The following is a 21,150-nucleotide window of genomic DNA, read 5'->3' as shown; positions in this document are numbered from 1 at the left end:
TCTGGACAATCTTCTTCTGAAAGCATCACCCTTCCAGTCCCTGTCCCATCACATTCAGATAACCATGTCCTTCCTGGAGGCTCATGGTTGGATAATCAACCTGCCAAAGTCTTCTCTGATTAACATGCAGAGAATGTGCTTTTTAGATCTGGATTTTGACACGAGGTTTCAGAAAGTGTACCTCCCAGAGGACAAGGTTCATGCAGTCCAGACAAAAAAACAGGGACCTCTTCAGAAAACTGGAAGTAGCTGATCACACTATCCTCTCCTGTGCACCAGTACCGTACCTAGTGGCTGCACATTTCACGCCACTCCAAGGGTCAATCTTTCCAAACATGGGTGTGTACAGTTGTGACCATGGATGACAGTTTGTCGAGATGGTGTGGGTTCAACTCAACTCTCAGATTTCAGGGTTTGTGGGAGGTATCTCTTCCCATCAATGTGCTGGAGATTCAAGAAATTTACAATGTTCTAGTCCAGGCACAGATTTTTTTGTGAGTAGAACCGGTTAGAGTTCAGTCAGACAATGCAACAGCAGCCGCATACATAAACCATCAATGCAGCACTCAAGGCCCATGAAGGAACAGACCAAGATAATGTGTTTGGAGCGACATATTACAGTCATCTCGGCAATCTTCATTCCCGGAGTAAACAACTGGGAGGCCGATTATCTAAGCCGCAAAAGGGTTCATCCAGGCAAATGGTCCCTACATCAGGAGATGTTCAAATTCCTATTCCAACAACTGGGTCATCCATATGTAGATCTGATGGTGCTTCGGTGAAGTTCAAGGTTCTTCTCTTCTGCGCAAAATCCAGGGATCCCGCTGAAGTATTCAAGCATGCATGGTGATTACGTAGCAGTTTTATATGGTCTACCTATTTCATCCTCTTCCCATGCTCCCGAAGGTTCTCAAGAAGTTGAAGAGGGAAACGGTGACTGCCATCCTGGTGGCCCCAGGCTGCCCTCGCTGAGCTTGGTACTAGGACCTTCTAGGAATGGCAATAGAACCTCCGTTTCTCATAGTCCATTGGGGGACACTGCGCACCCACCCTTGCTCTGATTGTTTGCTGGGTTGACTGTTTGTTGTTGGTTAACCTATTTTCAGCTTTGGGCTTTGTTATAAACGGAATACTCCTTCCTGTGGGAGGGTATAGTAGTGGTGGGTCTACACTCACAGATTTAAATGTTTAAGTGTCTTGACTGCCAGGACCACAGACATTACCCCTATGTCTAGTAGTGTACCCCAATGGACTACGAGAAAGGGATTTTACGGCGAGTACAAAAATCCTATCTTAATATTATGTATTGATACTGTTTGTTTTTTTTCTTTTCTTTCTAAAACACTGAAAATAAATATTGTTTCAATAAATGAATTTAAACCAGAAAAAGAGGATTTATGTACTTACGTTAAATCCGTTTCTCTGATTCCGTCTGGGGGACACTGCTTTACCATGGGGTTGTGGAGGGGAGCTGGGAGTTGGCACCTAACTAGTTAACTTTAGTGCTGCTGATAGACCCCTCCCCTCTACAATCCCCCTGCCTCTTCCTGTACAATCCAGTTAGTTTTAAAAAGCCCCAGGAGAAAAAAGGGCAGTCAAACAAGAGCACACAGAAGAATAACAGAAGGGAGGGATCGCAGTGTCCCCCAGACGGAATCAGAGAAACGTATTTAACGTAAATCCTCTTTTCTCTTTCATCCAGTCTGGGGGACACTGCTTTACCATGGGGACGTTCTAAAGCAGCCCCTAAAGGGTGGGACTACTCTAAAAATCCCGCTCGTAAAGCATTACGAGCGAAATTTGCATCTGCTGATGCAAACACATTAAATTGATAAAATTTAGTAAACGTATGGACAGAGGACCAAGTGGCTGCCCTGCAAAGCTGGTCTGCAGAAACACCATTCCTTGCTGCCCAAGACGCCCCAACCGATCTGGTGGAATGGGCTGTGATTCTTTCCGGCACAGGACGGCTAGCCTTTATATAAGCTTGTCTGATGGTAGACGTAATCCATCTTGCAATGGACTGTTTTGAGGCTGGCCAGCCTCTCTTATTAGCGTCATAAAGGACAAATAGAGAGTCTGTACGTCTAATCTGGGAAGTTCTCTTAACATAAATGCGGAGAGCCCTAACCACATCTAACTTTTCCATCGATTGCTGATCCGTATGGGAAGAAGATGAGAAAACCGGAACTACGATTTCCTGGTTGAGATGAAAAGCCGACACTACTTTTGGTACGAAAGAAGGGAGAGTTCTTAACACCGCTCTGTCCTCGTGGAAAACCAAATATGGTTCCCTACAGGACAGAGCTCCTAATTCGGAAACTCTACGAGCTGAAGCGATAGCCAAAAGAAAGAGTACCTTCCAGGTCAACCACTTTAGGTCTGCCTTACTCAAAGGTTCAAAGGGGGGGCCCTTGAGCATCTCTAGGACCATGTTGAGATCCCATGGAGCAGTAGGAGGGACATAGGGAGGTTGGATATGTAAAACTCCCAGGAAAAAAGTCCTAATGTCTGGCAATTCGGCTAATTTCTTATGAAAAAATACAGAAAGTGCCGAAACCTGGACCTTTAGGGAACCTAGCCTAAGGCCTGCTTCCAGGCCATTTTGAAGGAAGGCTAATAGACGGGAAAGCTGAAAAGAGGACGAGTGGAACGTCCTATTTTCGCACCATCTAATGTAGGCCTTCCAAATCCGGTGATAGATTCGAGAAGAAACAGGCTTCCTGGCTCGCATCAGAGTCTGAATTACACTGGGCGAAAAACCTCTAGCCTTCCAGAGGCTGGCTTCAACAGCCATGCCGTTAAATTGAGCTGAGGTACATTCTGGAAATGGAATGGACCTTGCAGAAGCAGGTCGATTCGATACGGAAGGCGGAAGGCGGATGTCTGCGTACCACACTCGGCGCGGCCAAGAGGGAGCGACTAGAATTACTGGCAGAAGGCCCTGCCGAACTCGTCTGAGTACTCGAGAAAGCATGGGAATTGGGGGAAACAGGTATCCCAACCTGAATTCCCATGACATCGTCAAAACGTCCACTGCCGCCGCTAAGGGATCCCTTGCCCTTGTGCAAAACTTGTGGACCTTCCGGTTGTGTCTGGAGGCCATGAGGTCTATGTCTGGAAGACCCCACCTGAGAACCAGAGACTGGAAGACATCCGGGTGTAGAGACCACTCCCCCGGCATCAGCTGGTTTCGACTTAAATAGTCCGCCTCCCAGTTTTCTATTCCTGGAATGAAAACCGCCGATATTGCTGGGACATATTGCTCTGCCCAAACAAATATTTGGGCTGCAATCTCCATAGCCGCTGCACTCCTGGTTCCTCCTTGTCTGTTGACATATGCCACGGCCGTGGCATTGTCGGACTGAATTCTGACCGGTTGGCCCTGAAGAAAAGACTGGGCTCCCCGGAGAGCCAAGAGAATGGCCTTCAATTCCAAAACATTTATCGGTAGAGTTGATTCCTGAGGCGACCAAATTCCCTGGAGTCGGAGGTGAAGGATTACCGCCCCCCAACCCTTCAGGCTGGCGTCTGTCGTGGATATGATCCATGACCATTGTGCGAAGGATTTTCCCACGCTCATGTTGTGCGGACACATCCACCACTGAAGAGATTCTCTCGCTTTCTGAGATAGAGAGATCTTTTAACTTTTCAGGTGTAGGTGTGACCCTGACCACTTCGATAGCAGATCCCATTGGAAACATCGAGAATGGGCTCGCCCGAAGGGAATGGTCTCGAAAGAGGCCACCATCTTTCCGAGTAGCCTCATGCACAAGTGCATTGAGAGGCTGGGGTAAGACAAAACCTGGGAGGTTACCGACTGAATAGAGGAGATTTTCTCTGCTGGGAGAAACACTCTTTGCCTCCTGGTGTCCATGATGGAGTCCCAGGAATACCATGCGCTGACACGGGATCAACTGGGATTTCTTTGAATTTATTAGCCAACCGTGGCCCTCGAGAACTGCCTGGGTGAGGGACAGGTGATAACGCAGGCAACCTTTTGAGGAAGCCTTGACGAGTAGGTCGTCCAAGTAAGGAACGACCTGAACTCCCTGCAGGTGAAGACATGCTGCCATAACTGACATAATCTTCGTGAAGACCCTTGGCGCAGTTGAGAGGCCAAAGGGGAGGGCCCGAAACTGATAGTGAGCAGATCCTACCGAGAATCTGAGGAGAGACTGGTGGTGGATCCAGATGGGAATGTGGAGATAAGCGTCCTTTATATCTATGGACGCCATGAACTGATTTATCTCTAGGCCGTTTATTACTGACCTCAGAGATTCCATCCGAAATTTGTCCACCCTTAAGTGAACATTGAGGCCCTTTAAGTTTAGGATGGGCCGAAAGGAGCCGTCCGGCTTCTTGACTAGGAACAGGTTTGAATAAAAAACCCCTTCCTTTCTGCCCATCTGGTACTCTGCAGATGACCTGCTGGAGTAAAAGAGAGGCAACACAATCCTGTATAGCCCGTCTTTTTAAAAGATCCTGAGGTAGCGGGGTCTGGAAGAAACGCTGTGGAGCTGGGCCCAATAGGTCTATTCTGTACCCCTCTGAAATGATTTTCCAAATCCAAGGATCTTGGGAAGACGCTGTCCACTGTTTCTGAAACAGGGACAGACGTCCTCCCACTGGCGCCCCCTGTAGAACAGGTTGGTCGTCAGGACGCAGGCTTTTCCTGGGTCTTAGCGGCCTGGCGCTTGGAAGTAAACGAGGATCTTCCCCTAGAGGAGGAGCCTCGGGAATTAGATTGCCTTCCTCTGAAGGACTGACCCCTTTGGAAGGAGGTCCCCCGAAAGGGCTGTCGGAAGGAGCTATTCCTCTGAGCGCGGCTTCTGTTAGCGTATACTGGCAAACATGTGCTTTTGCCCCCCTGTAGCCTGGGAAATGAGGGTATCCAATTCCGGGCCGAATAAGCCCGCTGCAGAAAAGGGGATGGTTTCAACGGACCGCTTTGACTCTGCATCACCTTCCCAGGATTTCAGCCATAGTGTTCTCCTTGCTGAAATGGAGGCCGCCTGAATGGCAGAGGAAACCGCCGCTGAATTCTGGGCCGCCTCATAGAGATATCCCGAAGCTTCCTTTAAATGCAAAGCAAGGGGAAGGAGCTCGGAGTCCTGTAAAGCTTCTGCCAGCTGGTCTGCCCATGCTTCCATGGCTTTTGCTACCCAGGCTGAAGCAAAAGTGGGTCTAAAGCCAGAACCCGCAGCCGCAAATATTGATTTGAGCTGGGATCCTACCTTACGGTCATTGGCGTCTGGAAGAGACGCTGAACCCGGGGCTGGGAGTAGAGTATGTTTAGCCAGGCGAGCAATAGGAATGTCTACCTTGGGAATACTCTCCCAGCGAGTCGCCTCTTCCTCCTGAAGAGGATACAAAGAGGTGAACCTTTTGGGAATGAAAAACCTTTTCTCGGGTTGTTTCTAAGCCCCTTCAGCAATCTCTCTGAATTCTGCAGAAGGAGGGAAACGGTTGGTTTTTCTTTTGGCCTTTTTGAACAGATTTCTCTCCCTGGGGGAAACCTCCTCCGGCTCTGGGAAGTCCAGCACCTGTCTAACCGCTAAAACCAAATCATTAACAAATTGGTTTCTAGGGTACACTTCCTGCTCTGAGGAATGACTATGGTCAGCATCCGAATAGATTTCCCCCTCTTCCTCAGACTCTTCCTCCGAATCTGAAAGGACCACAAGGGGATTTACCTCTCTAAGCCTCCTTCTCTTAGCAGGCGGGGCATTAGAGGAATCTAGCAACTGGTTAAGCTTGTTTAATCCCTTCAAAAAGGCTGTAGACCAAGCCGGGTCTGTATTAGCAGGGGCTGGGTCAGCCTGTGATGTGGAAGTTCCTGGCAAACTCGATCCACTGGCATCTGAGAAAGCCTGGGGGACTGACTGCGTATTAATATTGCTAGCCACCGAAGTTGCCACAGTTGATAGCAACTGATTTGATTGAAAAACCATTTGGGCTAGGGAGGTAACCGACTGTGTTAGGGAGGTTACCCAGGCCGGTTCCTCAGACAAAGGGGCTGTAACCTGCTGGCTTTGCACAGAGGGGGCCCCTGCTTCGCATGCAGCGCAGAGCGCCAAAGGGTCCTTCTGCCCACACGGTAATTTAACATGACATTTAGAACATGTGAAATATTTTGCCATAGGGCCCTTTCCCTTATCTGTCATTTTATATAAAGGAAGGCACACCAATCACACAAAATCAATCTAGCTGAATATACAGAGAGAGATAAAGGAAGAGAGAGAGAGAGAGAGAGAGTAAAATATTAAAAGAACAGAGTAAATTACAAGTAATCAACTAATGTCTTTGAAAAAGTTGTACTTGAATATTTTAAACACCATAAATATTTTAGGCTAGCAGGAGACTATAATGTAAACCTGCTAAGCCAGTAATAAAACAACAAATATGTGTTTAAATAAGCTTGTACTTAGCCCAAGGGCCACCAAGACAGGGAGAAGTCCAACAGCAGTCTGTGCTCTCCCTCAGCTCTGTTCCTGTTCCCGGGCTTCTGCTTTGGCGCCAGAACCCTGGGACAGTCCATCTCTCTCTTTCTCTGTAGGAAGGGGGGAACTCTATGTTTTAGCTCCCCCCTCTTCCCTGATGCCGATGTTCCTGCTTGAAAATCCATAGGAAAAAACGGCTTTTGGTGGCAGATTTGTGGAGACCTCTATTAGTTCCTCTTCCCAGGACAGAGGTCTCCGCAGCGGTACTTTCCGACGCCCCCCTCCTATGTCTGAGGAGGGAATCTTGGTTTAGCCCCCTTCTCCTCGGCGCTGCTGCCGAAATCCAAGATGGCCGCCGCCATTTTCATTATCCGATAACCGGCGCTCTATGCCTGTAATGGCAGCGCCGGTTAACGGGGAGGCTATGGGAGTGCAGCGGTCCATGAGACCGCTTGTCACTCCCTTCAATCAGGCACTTTGTACTTCAGTCCCTGTCAGTGAGAACCGCTGGCTCTCTGCTGACAGGGGAATGCCTGCGCTGCCAAGCTGTGAGTGTGTTCTCTATATTAGAACACACTCCAGCGCTGCCACCTGAAAAAAGTAAAAAGTAAAAGAAAAAAATAAAATTTCTTAACATTAAACTAAGCACTAATCAAAAAGGCTGCCCAACTCCAGGGCACCTAAAAAAAACTGGATTGTACAGGAAGAGGCAGGGGGATTGTAGAGGGGAGGGGTCTATCAGCAGCACTAAAGTTAACTAGTTAGGTGCCAACTCCCAGCTCCCCTCCACAACCCCATGGTAAAGCAGTGTCCCCCAGACTGGATGAAAGAGAAATAAAGAATTGGTATATAACATTTCAGCTAAAATTACACACTGAATTTTTCATAGTTAGTCTGTAATATTATTAATTAATTTATTTATAAGGCGCCATAGATTCTGTAGCACTGGATACAGAAGCAAGTATCAAATAGATGAGGCAATACATATAGGTAGCACAGATGAATGTGAGTATTGCTATGTAGACTCACACAGAGTGCAGCAAGAGACATGACAGGAAGAACTAGGGAGTCAGACAGTAGATAGACGTGGGGCAATAGGTAGAGAGGACCCTGACACAGTAGAAAATTAATGGAAGCAAAGAGACGTCAGGGTTTACTGGACATGGAGGAAATAAGGGACGTGAAATAGGTTTGTCTTACCAAAACCCCATTTTAATTTTCAACATCTAATACATGTCATGGAGCTAAACTTATACTGAAAGTATCTCTTAAATTCATAGAACTTTAACAATTTCTTTTTCAGATAATATCACTGTCAAATACATATTAGTCCTTTACCGCAATAAAAATGATGAAGTGTTAATATTACCACAACCAGATAAATCTTATTGAACATCATATTGCATCCTTATGCGACACCTAGTGTTAGTCTGTGACTGTGGAATTTCACATGTGCATTTTTACATTTAGAAAAGATGAAAGCACTTGGAATTTCCCAGTAATTGACAAGTTTTGTTCTGACACAGGATAACATCGCAAGCTTTATGATACGTAACATGATAGAATGTGGTTGGCCCATTCAATCGGTTTATTTTACTTTGGGTACCTATGTTTATACCGAATGTTTAAAATTATTTTATTGTTGTGGGTGTATAAACAGCTGTTCAAAGTTTGTCTACAATTGATAAACCTGTTGGGAAGTCCGTTTCCAAATCCTGCTCGATTCCCACTCTGGAGAGCTGCCGGAGCTCTGCGTCTGGCTCCTGCAAGTTGTTGGACCTCAGGGTGTAGTGGTTTAATTCATCCTCCCAACTGTGTGGTGTGGACACAGCTTCAGATTCCAAGTCTCCACTGTATGTGCTGCCTTGGTCTGTAGCACACAAAAGGTTGCATATGTAAATGTTTATATATATTGGACAAACAGCAATTTCAAGACAGTATCATTACTTAATAGAAAGTGGTTCTAAACATTGTTTCTGACTATAAAACAGGTGTCCCATTCTCAACACTCTAACAGGAATAATTTACCATGATTGCTAACAGTTCTGGATGCTTTATATTGTAGATATGAAAATGTGATTTTTGTACCTAAGTTACATCGTTTTCCCTGAGTTCAATGGGGAACTCATGGATACAAAGGGGTTTAGATTGCAGTGGCAGTAGCTTGAGCAATTTTAAAATTGCCTCCAAACTTAAGATTTCGAAAATTAAGATCCCCTGCCAAGAACTTCAGTATGATTCTAACAAATTCCCAAGGACAAAACCAGGAGAACAGAACAAGGTTCTCCAACAAAACACCCGAAGTGAGAACCTAAACAAAGAAAACAGTAAAGAACAACATACAATCAAAGAAAGTGGGTTACAGTGTCCATTTTTTCAAAATTCGAGGTTCACAGCAACCCTGTCCAAAGCTTGAATCTTTGGATGTCAAAATGTTGCATCAGTAGAACGTAATGAAAATGTGTATCGAAGACCAGTTGGCCAACCGACACAGCTGAGGCCACATGCAGTTCCACCCACGAAGCACTGATGAAATGTGCAGACATAATTTTGGGATAGGTTTACCTGCCCCAATGGAAGTCTGGCAAATTACCAATGCAATCCAACTGCCAATGGTTTGATTTGAGGCTGGCCAGCCTCCCTAGTAGGTGTCCTATAGTACTAAGACAGTGTTGGCTAACCTGTGACACTCCAGGTGTTGTGAAACTACAAGTCCCAGCATGCTTTGCCAATATATAGCAGCTTATTGCTGGAAGGGAATGCTGGAACTTGTAGGAAATGATAGGAAAGATGGGGAGGGATAAAGGACAGCTGCAGCAAAACAGACACCAAGTTCAAGACAAAAGTGACTGAAAGAATTACACTCACAAACAGCCCCCTGACCCAAAGGAAGAGGGAGAACGGCTGGCTGCTACTACATCTATGGGGGAGATTTATCAAAGCTTCTAAAAAAGGAAAAGTGAAGGTGTTGCCCATAGCAACCAATCAGATTCTAGCTATCATTCTCTAAGATATACTAGACAAATCGGAGCTAGAATCTGATTGGTTGCTATGGGCAACACCTCCACTTTTCTATTTTTAGAACGTTTGATAAATCTCCCCCTATTTCTGTCAGGTTTGCCTCTAAAAGGGAAAGCCTACCAAGCAGGAGTTGCTGGACAATGATAGCACTCTTCCCCAAGGCAGGGGAAAACAATACAGAATAACAGGGCATCAAAAAGCTTGGCCTGTAAACTGATGCCATGCTGATAGTTTATGTAGGTGACTGCCATCAATTTGTCTGACTGGATTCGAATAGTATGGCCCTTAATGTATTATCTGTGAAGGAGAGCCAAACGGGATTCCTTGCCCCACTGTAACAAACTTATAACTCAATTTCATTACCTTACAGAGAATACTTTTTTTTTGTAATTAGACCATTTCCACAAAATTTGTTTGTGTTAACTAAAAATGAATCCTTACTGTATGCCATAAAGGAGATTACCATGAATTAACATTACACATACAGGCAATATGTTGCAAGTGCTTTTGATGTTTTAATAAAATAATCCCAGTATTAAGTGGTGCTTTAGGACATCACTGATATAATTTAAGAGTGGTATGTATAGAAAATAAGACTAGAAGAGAATGCAAAGTCAATAATTTTTGGGAATTAAAATACTGCTCCAGCTGCTGATGATTGTGTACTATTCCTCACCTCCATGGGACAGAGTTTTCTCCTTTTCCTCATCTTCTGCAATCATTTCAGCCATCTGAAGAATATCTGCCTCAAAAGGATCAGATGGAACTTTTTCCTTGAGATCCTCTATTGCATCTATAATCTTATCAGCATTGTCAAGAGTGGTGGGAATCAGCATTGGGACAGGGACCTACACACACAAAAGATTTAGTTAGTTTTTCACTGTCCCACATGCGTGAAGTTGTTACAAGTACTGTGAAATTTACAATTCAAAGCCCTAAACACACTTCTAAGATAATGAAACTTCATGCTAACAGTGAAGAAGAAAATATTAGCCCCGCACACACATTTTATGAAACACATAACTAAAATTTTTCCCTCAAACAAAACCAGTTTTACCAAGAGCAAACGGGTTTAAAAGATTATTAAAGAAAGAAACTCACAGGCAGTGGTACACTTAGAGGGACTGGGGCAAACTGTGTATACAGGTGCATGGGAACAGGGATAAACACTGGCACAGGAACAGGAACCACCAAGATCTGTGGCTTTCCATCATATTCTGCAAGGAAATACACAATTCACAGGGTCATACAAGAAAAAGATCATACAATCCATCAGTTTCTCCCAACAAAATAGTCTAAAGTGTGGTAAATATCCCCCTACCATACATAAAAATATAAAAGACTGTATTACTATGTTACTGCTGAAGGTGGGCATCTCCTAGGTATATTGCCTTATGGGGGCTCTATGATGCAGGGCATCACACTGGAGCCCAGGGCGGCTCCTGCAACAAAGAGTTCTGAGACCTGACCATCCTCTGGAAACATTTTCATCTTTTTTTGGGGGGAGGGGGGAGCTACACTGCAGAGCAGGTATTCTGGAAGAATCTTGGGTGAGCGACTTGAACATTAAATCTCCCAGTCTAGACTTGGTGGTACGTAAAACAATGTCTGGAATCAACCTTGATTGGTTAAAGGGACATAGGGTTGGATTAACCCCTCCTGCCAACTACATTTACAAAATAGTATATAAAGTGCAGCAGAGCCCCTTGCAAAAAAAAAATGCATACATTCCTGTATTCTATTCAAAATTCTTCATTCTTTGTGTGTATCATCATTACCTCTCAGTGATGTGTAACAACTCTTGAGCACAAATTACTACTCATCCTATAAGATCCTGCATAGTGTATATTATCTGCCGAACTTCTGTGACCTACAGATAACCCTCTAATTTATCCACTGGAAGCCCTGTGTAAGACCCAATGGCTGTGAGTCCACAGTCTGCCTAATACCATGCAGTCCAGCTGCAGATTAAGCTGTAAAGAGTTACAGCCACAGTCACCTGCAAGGAGTTACTACAGCAGCTACACACACACACATATATATATATATATCCCTATCGAGAGAGAGAGAGAGAGAGCGCATCCCTATCGAGAGAGAGAGAGAGAGAGCGCATCCCTATCGAGAGAGAGAGAGAGAGAGCGCATCCCTATCGAGAGAGAGAGAGAGCGCATCCCTATCGAGAGAGAGCGCATCCCTATCGAGAGAGAGAGAGAGAGAGCGCATCCCTATCGAGAGAGAGCGCATCCCTATCGAGAGAGAGAGAGAGAGAGCGCATCCCTATCGAGAGAGAGAGAGAGAGAGCGCATCCCTATCGAGAGAGAGAGAGAGAGCGCATCCCTATCGAGAGAGAGAGAGAGAGCGCATCCCTATCGAGAGAGAGAGAGAGAGCGCATCCCTATCGAGAGAGAGCGCATCCCTATCGAGAGAGAGCGCATCCCTATCGAGAGAGAGCGCATCCCTATCGAGAGAGAGCGCATCCCTATCGAGAGAGAGCGCATCCCTATCGAGAGAGAGCGCATCCCTATCGAGAGAGAGCGCATCCCTATCGAGAGAGAGCGCATCCCTATCGAGAGAGAGAGCGTGCATCTCTATCGAGAGAGAGAGAGATATCCATCTCTTTAGGTGGTTGGTATATATTTAATAGGGGTCTCCCCTCTCCCCTATAAGAACAGCTGTGGTTAGGACATAAGATTAATTCTTTTAGCGATTGGTAATCATTTTTTCTTTATTTGGCAGGTGGCTAAGTAACATCAGAAGGAGTGGTCAGTAACTGTAGGTTAACGACTGGTAAGAGAAACCCAAAGACAAATTGGTAAAACACTTTCCCTGCAGATAGAGTGGAAGAGTAAGCCCGTCCTAATACATCAACTTTTAAAACTTTATCTCACATGAACAAAATGACAGCAGTCTCAATTTTGGCATTCTTTTTAAAACGAGGTTTAAGTTCAGCAAAACTGCAAATTTCTGTATGATACCTGTCTGACACTCCTTGTGCTGTGTGTGAGGTTTGCATGAGGTGGCCTTGGTCTGTGTGATCGGCTTGCAGAGTAGGGCCTTGTTCTTTAGGAGTCGTGGGGGCTGTGAGGGAGGGAGTTTCAGGGCATCAGTTTGGGTACTTGCCTGCAATAGACCAACAAAGTAGGTGATTAATAATTATAATAAAGCAAAAATAGTCATAGCCACATGATATATTGATATTAAGTTACTTACATCCCCAATTATTTTTGCAGTTACTGTTGGGACAGCACCTGAATAAAAAAAAAATGAAATAGTAGTGTCACAAAAAATGTAGCAGTAAAAAGCAAATGATAAAGCAAAAATAAAAAAAATGTAGGAATGAAAAATAACTGTGGCAAACACATAAAAATTAATATGTAATGACAAACACAGGTAATGCTGGATGAAATGGTATGTAATAGCAGGATTTTGCACGTATCAAAACATGATAATGCAAATCCATTCCAAATAGTTCTGGACAGCACTGGGGGTCATTAACAGAGTTTTGCTTTCCTTTTTATATGTCATGAAGTCCAAACATTTCTTTTGAAACATTATAAATAGAAGATGTCAAGTAAAGTCACAATTAAAAGTTTACCTTGTAAGACATTGGTAGAGTTTGGGGTGGGCTGTGTTACAGGGGTACTTGCAAGCGACACTACATTGGCAATCACTGGAGTAGAATCCTTGGCTCCGGAAGAGCCTGTGGAAGCTGGAACTGCTTGGACCATTGGAACATTTGATGCTGAAAAAACAGAATGATAGTTTACTTAAGGAAAAGACAACAACACTTAGTATTAAAAATTCCTAAAGTAGTAGGTTATACAGTAATTCCTTGAAGAGAAACCATAGTGGCTCACTGTAAAAACCGTATATGCTTGGGTAAATTCAAAAAATCTGGAAAATGTTTTTTCATGTAGCACACAAATACTTGATAGCTTATTTGTACACTGAAATTTAAAGTTGATATTTGTGTGCTACATGAAAAAACAATCAGTGTTTAACTTATGTGCAAAACAAAATTCTAATTTGCACCCCTTGCATTGTAACATGGTTTTGTCCAGGAGACTGAAATAAGAAGTTTCTCAAGTTAATATGCTTAATGAATCAGGCCCCTTGAGTTAATAGATCTGGACGTAGCGGCAAACTCCACGACCGTTCTCCTGACATTGAGAGCAAGTCGGTGTACCAAGCCCTTCGAGGCCAATACGGCGCTACTAGAAGGACTGGAACCCCCTCTGTCTTTACCTTTTTTAACACCCTTGGAAGCATGGCTATCAGTGGAAAAAGGTACACTAAGCGGTACCTCCAAGGAACAGACATGGCGTCTACTGCGACTGCCATGGGATCTCTTGCGCGGGAACAGAAGAGGAGAACCTTGTGGTTCAACCGGGATGCCATCATGTCGACATCCGGCTGACCCCACCAATTCACTAACTGCTGAAACACCTCCTGATTGAGGAACCACTCTCCCGGGTGCAGAGTCTGTCTGCTTAGAAAGTCTTCTTCCCAAATTTCTATTCCGGGAATAAAGATGGCCATGAGTGCTGGAACGTGAATCTTGTGTCTCCCCCGCATGGCGAAGGGACTCTTGGTGCCGCCCTGATGTTTGAGGTATGCCACTGTTGTGGCATTGTCTGATAGAATCTTCACTGGTCTTCCCTGTAGCAAGTGTTGCGCACTCAGAGCATGAAACACTGCTTCCAAGACATTGATTGGAAGCCTGGATTCCCTCTGAGTCCAAATACCCTGAAACCGAGCGTGAAGACAGACAGCTCCCCAACCTCGAAGGCTGGCATCCGTTGTGATCAAAGTCCACTTCCAAATTGAGAATTTCCGTCCCTTGAAGAGATTCTGGTTGTGTAACCAAACAAGCGACCGACGCGTCTGCGGAGACCAGCGGAATACCTGGGTCGCTAGATTCAGATGGGATTTGTTCCATTGTGACAGAAGTTCCAACTGGAACTGCCGTGCATGAAACGGAGCAAACTGGATCGCCTCGAAAGTCGATACCATCTTGCCCAGAACTCTCATGGTGAAATGTATGGAAGGCTTCCTTGCTGCCAACAGAGATTTCACAATCTTCTGCAAAGCTAAAATCTTGTCCTGGGGCAAGAACACACGTTGTAGCCGGGTGTCGAATAAAAGACCCAAAAAGATCATCCACTGGGATGGGATCAACTTGGACTTTTTGAAGTTGAGAATCCAACCATGAGACTCTAAGGTCTGGATTACTACTTTGATATGCCATTGAAGCACCTCTGGAGAATTTGCTTTTAAAAGAAGGTCGTCTAGGTAAGGGGTTATTGTAATCCCCTTGGACCTTAGCAGAGCCGCCATGACCGCCATGATCTTGGTGAAGATGTGTGGGTCCGTGGCCAGAACGAAGGGAAAAGCCTGAAATTGGAAGTGTTGTAATTGAACGCCAAACCTCAAAAGGGACGGCTGACCCTTCCAGATAGACACATGGAGATAGGCATCTTTGATGACTATAGCCACCATGAATTCTTCTTGCTCCATGCCCTGAATGACCGAGCACAGAGACTCCATCTTGAACCTGGGCACTCTGACCTGAGTGATCAAAGACTTCAGATTCAGAATTGGTCTGAATGAGCAGTCTGGTTTTGATACGAGATAAATGTTGGAATAAAAACCCAAACCTCTTTGAGAATCTGGCACCGGAATAATCACTCCGGAAGCAAGGAGGGATTGAATTGCTTCTCGCAAAGCCAGTCGTTTCCGCGGACAAGTGGGAAGACCTGGGATAAAGAACCGTCTGGGAGGAACACTGAGCAAATCGATCTTGTATCTTTGGTCCACCACCCCGAGCCCAGACATCGGTGGTAGACTGAAAGCAGCGATCCCTGAACAAGAGAAGACTGACTCCTACCACTGGCAACAGCGGAGGAGCAGAAAGTCCGCCATGCAGACTGCTTGTCTGCAGGTTTCGCTGCTGGACGTAGAGCAGACCAGGCCTGGCGCCCCCGCTGCAAACCACCCCTGGGGGTGAATGACTGGCCTCTAGAAGATTGGCCTGAGGAATACTGACCCGAAACCTTCCCGAGGACCGAAAAAGGACCGGAATCTGGACATTCATTGTTTGGGAGCATTAACAGGGAGAAAAGTGCTCTTTCTTCCAGTTGCTACACCGATAATGGTCCAGCTGAGGTCCAAACAAAACAACCCCAGAAAAAGGTATGTTTTCAAGAGCCTTTTTAGCCTCATTATCAGCCTCCCAGGACTTAAGCCAGAGAGTGCGCAGAGTCGAAACTGCTGAGGCAGAAATACGTGCCCCGTTCAGTCCCGCGTCCATAGCTGCCTCTCCTATATAATCTGTTGCCCTGTGAATTTGCTCTACTAATGGGAGCAATTCAGATGAAGGCCTACCTGCCAACAATCAGATAGCTGCTCTGACCAGCGTTCTACGGCTTTGTTAACACACGCAGATGCTAAAGCAGGCCTTAAAGAAGCACCTGCTGCCACAAAAATGGACTTAAGGACGGCCTCAACCTTACGGTCTGTACCATCCTTAAGAGTGGCTGCGTTAAGAGGAATAGTAGTTACCTTCGCTAACCTTGCAACTGCCGCATCAACACGTGGAAGTGTCTCCCATTTAGCAAGAACTTCAGGAGGAAAAGGATAACACGACTGTAGTCGCCGAGACACTTGGAACTTCCTATCTGGGGAAGTCCAAGGCTCTATAAACAAATCTTCCAACTGAGAAGAAGCCGGAAAAGAAAAACATTTTGTTTTTCGCCGTGCAAAAAGAGAAACCTCTGCGGCGTCAGGAACCTTTTCATCTGGAAAATCAAGTACCTGACGCACAGCATGTATTAAATCCTCCACACTCTGACGATCAGTATGAACCTCCTCCACCCCCGAAGGAGCTTCTATATCAGAATCCACAGCTAATTACCCCTCCTCCTGGGAAACACAGACAGAATCTGACTCATTTCCCTGAAGGGGTGCTGACACCCTCTTACGCTTGTGAGAGCATTTCTAGGTCCTCAATGATGATGGTAATAATGATATGTGAAGGAGTTACAAATCTAGGTATTTGCCTTAAAAATACATTCAGTATAATCATCAGCTCCAGCCTTGAACTATCTTAAAGACCCCTAGGACAGGGGATAATGGATGATGACATTGGGAGTACTGGCTCCAGTGAAAGTTGATAAGAACCCATAAAAGTGACATGAAGAGAACTAACTAGCTTTGTCAGAAGATTTATATTTACTCAGGAAAATATTAATCATGTGTTTCTATTCTATAACCAGATCAAACGCTTTTTCATGTATAAATGTATCCCACAAATAAATGAGCACAGCTCAGTTCTATCTTGACATTGGCATGTCTGTGTCTTGATTACTGGTCTCCTGGTTAACCAGCACCTTATCTCACTGATATCTGAAGGGACTTGATAAAGGAGAGGTAAAATTACCCTAACACGCTTATGTGAAGAAGACGGTGCGGCAGAATGCAAAATCCTTTCTAAAGATGAAGAAACCGAAACCAAACCCTATACAGAGGATGTCCTTACAGGACCTGGACAGAAAAGGGGAGAAACTGGAGCAATAAAATGGCTGTCTATTCTGGTGTCTGCACACAAAGGAGTAAGAGACCACCATGGAGGAGTGCAAAAGAGGAAAACACCACCCCCCCCTGGGCAGAGCACTGGATTGGCAAGTGTCCAACAGGACAACCCCCTCAACCAATCCAGTGCCTAGCAGGGCTCACTATCTTAGTGACCCTAGCATGACCCAGTTCACTGAGCTAAAAATAGAAACTTTTTTTTTTTTTAAATAACTACTCCTAGTAAGAAGCAGCCTGCTCAGGGAACAACTGCGATTTACTAACCCCCTCTCTCTCTCAGCACTGTGTTGGGAGAGAGGTTCACTTACCTGCTGCCATCCCTCCTCACGCAGTCTGTGCCATATGCAGTCTTACTGTCAGCACAGGACGGACACAGCCTGCGATGACTGTGCCCGGCTCCTAGGAGGGCTTAAAACGATGGGAGAGGGGGGCTGGCAAAAGAGGCACCTCAATTCCCCCCTTCCAGACAGCGCACAGCCATCCATGCTGTGCGCTCCAAACGGACTGCCCTGCGCTAAGGATAACTCTTATCGCTAGCTGCAGGAGCGGGAGAGTTATTAACTAGTGACCGCAGGGAGGAAGGGGAATCTGTCTACCCCAAAGCCTCCCCAGCAGCCTGCAGACGGGAGCTCCAGAAAATGACAGCCTTTTCTCTGACTCCATTGGGGGACACTGCGAGACAATGGGTATAGTAGTGGGTCCAGGAGTCTTTGTCACTTTATCTACTAGTAGATCTTTGCTCTCCTCCCCTACTATGCCCCTCCTCTCCTGTGAATTCCTCAGTTTCTTTAAAGTGACTAGGAGCAAAGGTCACTAGGGTATGGGCTCCTGCCTATACCAAGTTAGCGTTACAGTTTTCACGTATTTATTTTTATTTCCCTATAGGTGCATCGCGGGGCTCAATCTCAAGACCCAGGTGAGTGAACAAGAATTGGCTCTGCTCACTCCGGGTCCCGCATAAGGTAAGAAGCAGCTGAGGCTCACTTACCGGCACCTCTGTCGGCATCCCCCCTAGAGACGAGCTACAGGGGGCAATATTGGGGCACCACAATTTAAGCCTGGCCAGAAGCTGGACACATATGTGGAGAGCGCAGTAATAGGGATCACTCGGTCCCACAGCCCCAGCCCCGCTAGCGACAAGGGAGTGAAGCTGCATCAGCCTCTCCTCCCGGACTGCTGTTTCATGCCGGCAAGTCCCCGCTCAATCCCCTCGACATCGAGCAGAAGGGGGACTGAAAGCATCGCTCACACTCCTCAGGAGGTGAAAGATGCAGTATACGGCGCACGCACCTGGGCAAATTAAAATAGCGTGCGCTGAGCGAACACAATGGCCATATTGAAGCAGGCACTATCGCAGGAGAACAGGAAACGGGCGGCAACATAGAGGCAGGAAGAGGAGGTGGTACAAACAGACTTCCTTCCTCCCAGTCATTTCCGGCCACAATCAGGATTCAGCCTGCATGTGGTAACACAAGGTCACTACCGGAACAACGCTGCCTAACTCTCCTACTCTGCCTCTCCTCTGCTGCAGTACTAGACACTCGGCTATCGCTACAGGCTGGTACCGATTAAGCATACAAACAAAGGTTTTTTGTTATTATAGAACTGTGATTTTATTGCATTCTTGTTTTTTCACAGACAGTACTGTACCTTATATGGTTAGAGGAGGGGTGCTTTGATATTCTAGGACTACCCAGTATAGAGACTCGGTAGATTACCTAGCCTAACAGCCATCAGCCTACATTTCTTTAATACAGATTGTGTTATCTTACTTAAGAAAAGACAATGGCTGAGAAGGGGACAGCAAAAAGCAAGGGACACTCTGTAGCTTCTGAGTTGTATTATACCTGTGCCAAATGTAATACTAAATTTTCAGTTGGACAGACAGACCAAAACGCCCTTTGCGCAGCCTGTACCGCTGACGCCCAGGCGCGAAAAAGTTCAACCCAGTAGGCGTCTACAGCAGTGGAAGAACCGCTTTGGCTACGATCCTTCTCATCAACCGTGGAAAGACTAGCTAACGCCATGCTGCGGGTAGCAGAGGTACGTGAAAGCTCTTCTCCACTCAGTATTATACACAGTCAGGCTGACGAGAGCACAGCCTCACAGGCAGGGGCAGCCCTCAGGGAAGATAGATTACTGTCTATTACTCATAGGGGCAAGAGGATTATCTCTGATACGGTTCAGGACCAGGATCAGGAATCAGACCTCTCCTCACCAGAGGAAGGAGAGTTAGAGTTAGACCCTGACTATGATGCGGCTTCGGCAAATAGTGTGGATAGTCTCATTTTAGGGATCAGGCATACCCTGGGGTTTGCTGAGCCTAAAGCCTTGGCACCCACAGAGGTCTCCCTTTTTAAAAGAACAAAGGCACAATTAGCAGCATTCCCACATTCACCAGAAATGTTGGAGATTATAGCTGAGGCCTGGCAAAAGCCCAATAAACAGTTTATGATGCCGTCCAGATTTAAGTCCCTTTACCCTTTGCCACCAGAGGAGGCGGTAAAATGGGAAGCTTTACCCAGGGTAGTGTCACGGGCACTAGGAGTCTTGCACAGGAATTCACCAGATGACTGGGCTTACCAGAGTAGTGAAGTTAACACAACGGTCCTCTGGTAGCAGGGTGACTAGCGGAACATAAATCACAGCAGATGGAGAGAGAATGCCAATAAAGAATAGGAAAGTCAGTGACTTGCAGCAATCTTGGTCAATGAGTCAGCGACTAGCTGATATAGTGGAAAGGCAGATTTGAACACGGAGATCAAGATGGACGTGAGCAGATGCGGGAGGTAGTAGGGAAGTCAGTGGTCTGCGTACAGCAAGTTGTACCACTGCTTATGGTGAGAAGACTTGTCCAGGTGCAGGTAGGTAGCGGGGAAGTCAGTGGTTTGTGTACAGCAAGTTGTACCACTGCTTAATAGGTGAGGATGTGTACAGGTGTCGATGAGTGGAGGCATACAAAGGATAATAGCATGCAGACACAGAGCACAGAGGAACTTGATCCCAATAGATATGCAGCATATCCAGCAAAGTCTTTATAACGGTATGTGGCGTTGCTTGGTAGAGACTTGCTCAGCACAGATATGCAGGCCAATAAAGGATAGTCAATCACAATTATGCATATAACGACTGAGTAGTACGGTTAATTCCAACGGATATGCAGCGTAACAAAAACAGTCTATAGCGGGTATGGATACCGCTGCAGAGAGTGGAAACTTGTCCTAGCGGATATGCAGAGTAAACGTAGAAAGTCAATAACAGATAGGCATACCGCTATTCAATAGAACAGTCTGTCCACAGGAAGATGCAGGGACTGCAGAGACGCTGAACGGTAGAGACGAGTGTAGGAACCACAGGTGAGTAGATCCGGTAATCAGAGTCCAGCTGAGGACACAGGCAGGAAACAGGAGACTGTAGCAGGTATGGAAACCAGCGATGAGTAGCACAGGGAATCCACAGGAACTAAAGACACTAGTAGTACACAGGAGACAGTAGCGGGTATGAAGACCAGCGATGAGTAGAACAGGAATCAGCAGGAAACTGAAGACACTAGAAGAACACAGGAGACACCTTCAGAGACTCACAGGGAATGAGACTCAAGATCAGGCAATGAGGTAATGAGCACAGGTGCCTTAAATAGGGAGAGTTGCCTGATCAACCAATTAGATTAAAAGCAACAAGAGTTCTTGGGTGCTGCGCATGCGCAGTCCATCAGGATGGCGGACGGCCGCGGTTCAAGATAGGTGCCGGCAGGAAGGCTAGGGAGCCACGCACCAGCGTAGAGGCACTCACGGTCCGGTGAGTGACAGGTAGACACGCCAGTTGCACGCCAAGCGTCATCCTCGGCCATTCTCGTTCAAAAGCGGATAGCTCTTAGGGATCACACTGATAAAAAGTGCGACTTAGCGCTCCGCTCAGCATACACTGCTATTGGCAGTTTGTTTAGACCAAATATGGCCGGAGCATGGGCTATCAAGGCCATTCAGCTATGGACTGAGGAATTGATCAGAGGCCTTAAGAGCAACACTCCTCGCACGGAGCTCTTAGACGTAGCAGAGCACGTCCTAGAAACGTCTGAGTATGTAGCAAATGCCCA

General features: G+C 46.0%; 1 protein-coding gene across 1 annotated transcript in view; it reads right to left on the bottom strand.

The window, feature by feature from the left end:
- ZMYM4 (zinc finger MYM-type containing 4) overlaps positions 1–21,150 on the bottom strand; it is a 142,370-nt gene that overhangs the window by 35,784 nt on the left and 85,436 nt on the right. Inside the window, 6 exon segments of the mRNA XM_075195488.1 lie at positions 8,134–8,313; positions 10,141–10,312; positions 10,566–10,681; positions 12,440–12,584; positions 12,675–12,712; positions 13,060–13,206. Coding sequence (XP_075051589.1) covers positions 8,134–8,313; positions 10,141–10,312; positions 10,566–10,681; positions 12,440–12,584; positions 12,675–12,712; positions 13,060–13,206 — 798 coding nt within the window.

The sequence above is a fragment of the Mixophyes fleayi genome, chromosome 2 (assembly GCF_038048845.1).
Source record: "Mixophyes fleayi isolate aMixFle1 chromosome 2, aMixFle1.hap1, whole genome shotgun sequence".
NCBI classification, from domain to species: Eukaryota; Metazoa; Chordata; class Amphibia; order Anura; family Limnodynastidae; genus Mixophyes; species Mixophyes fleayi.
This window is presented reverse-complemented; position numbering and strand designations above follow the sequence as displayed.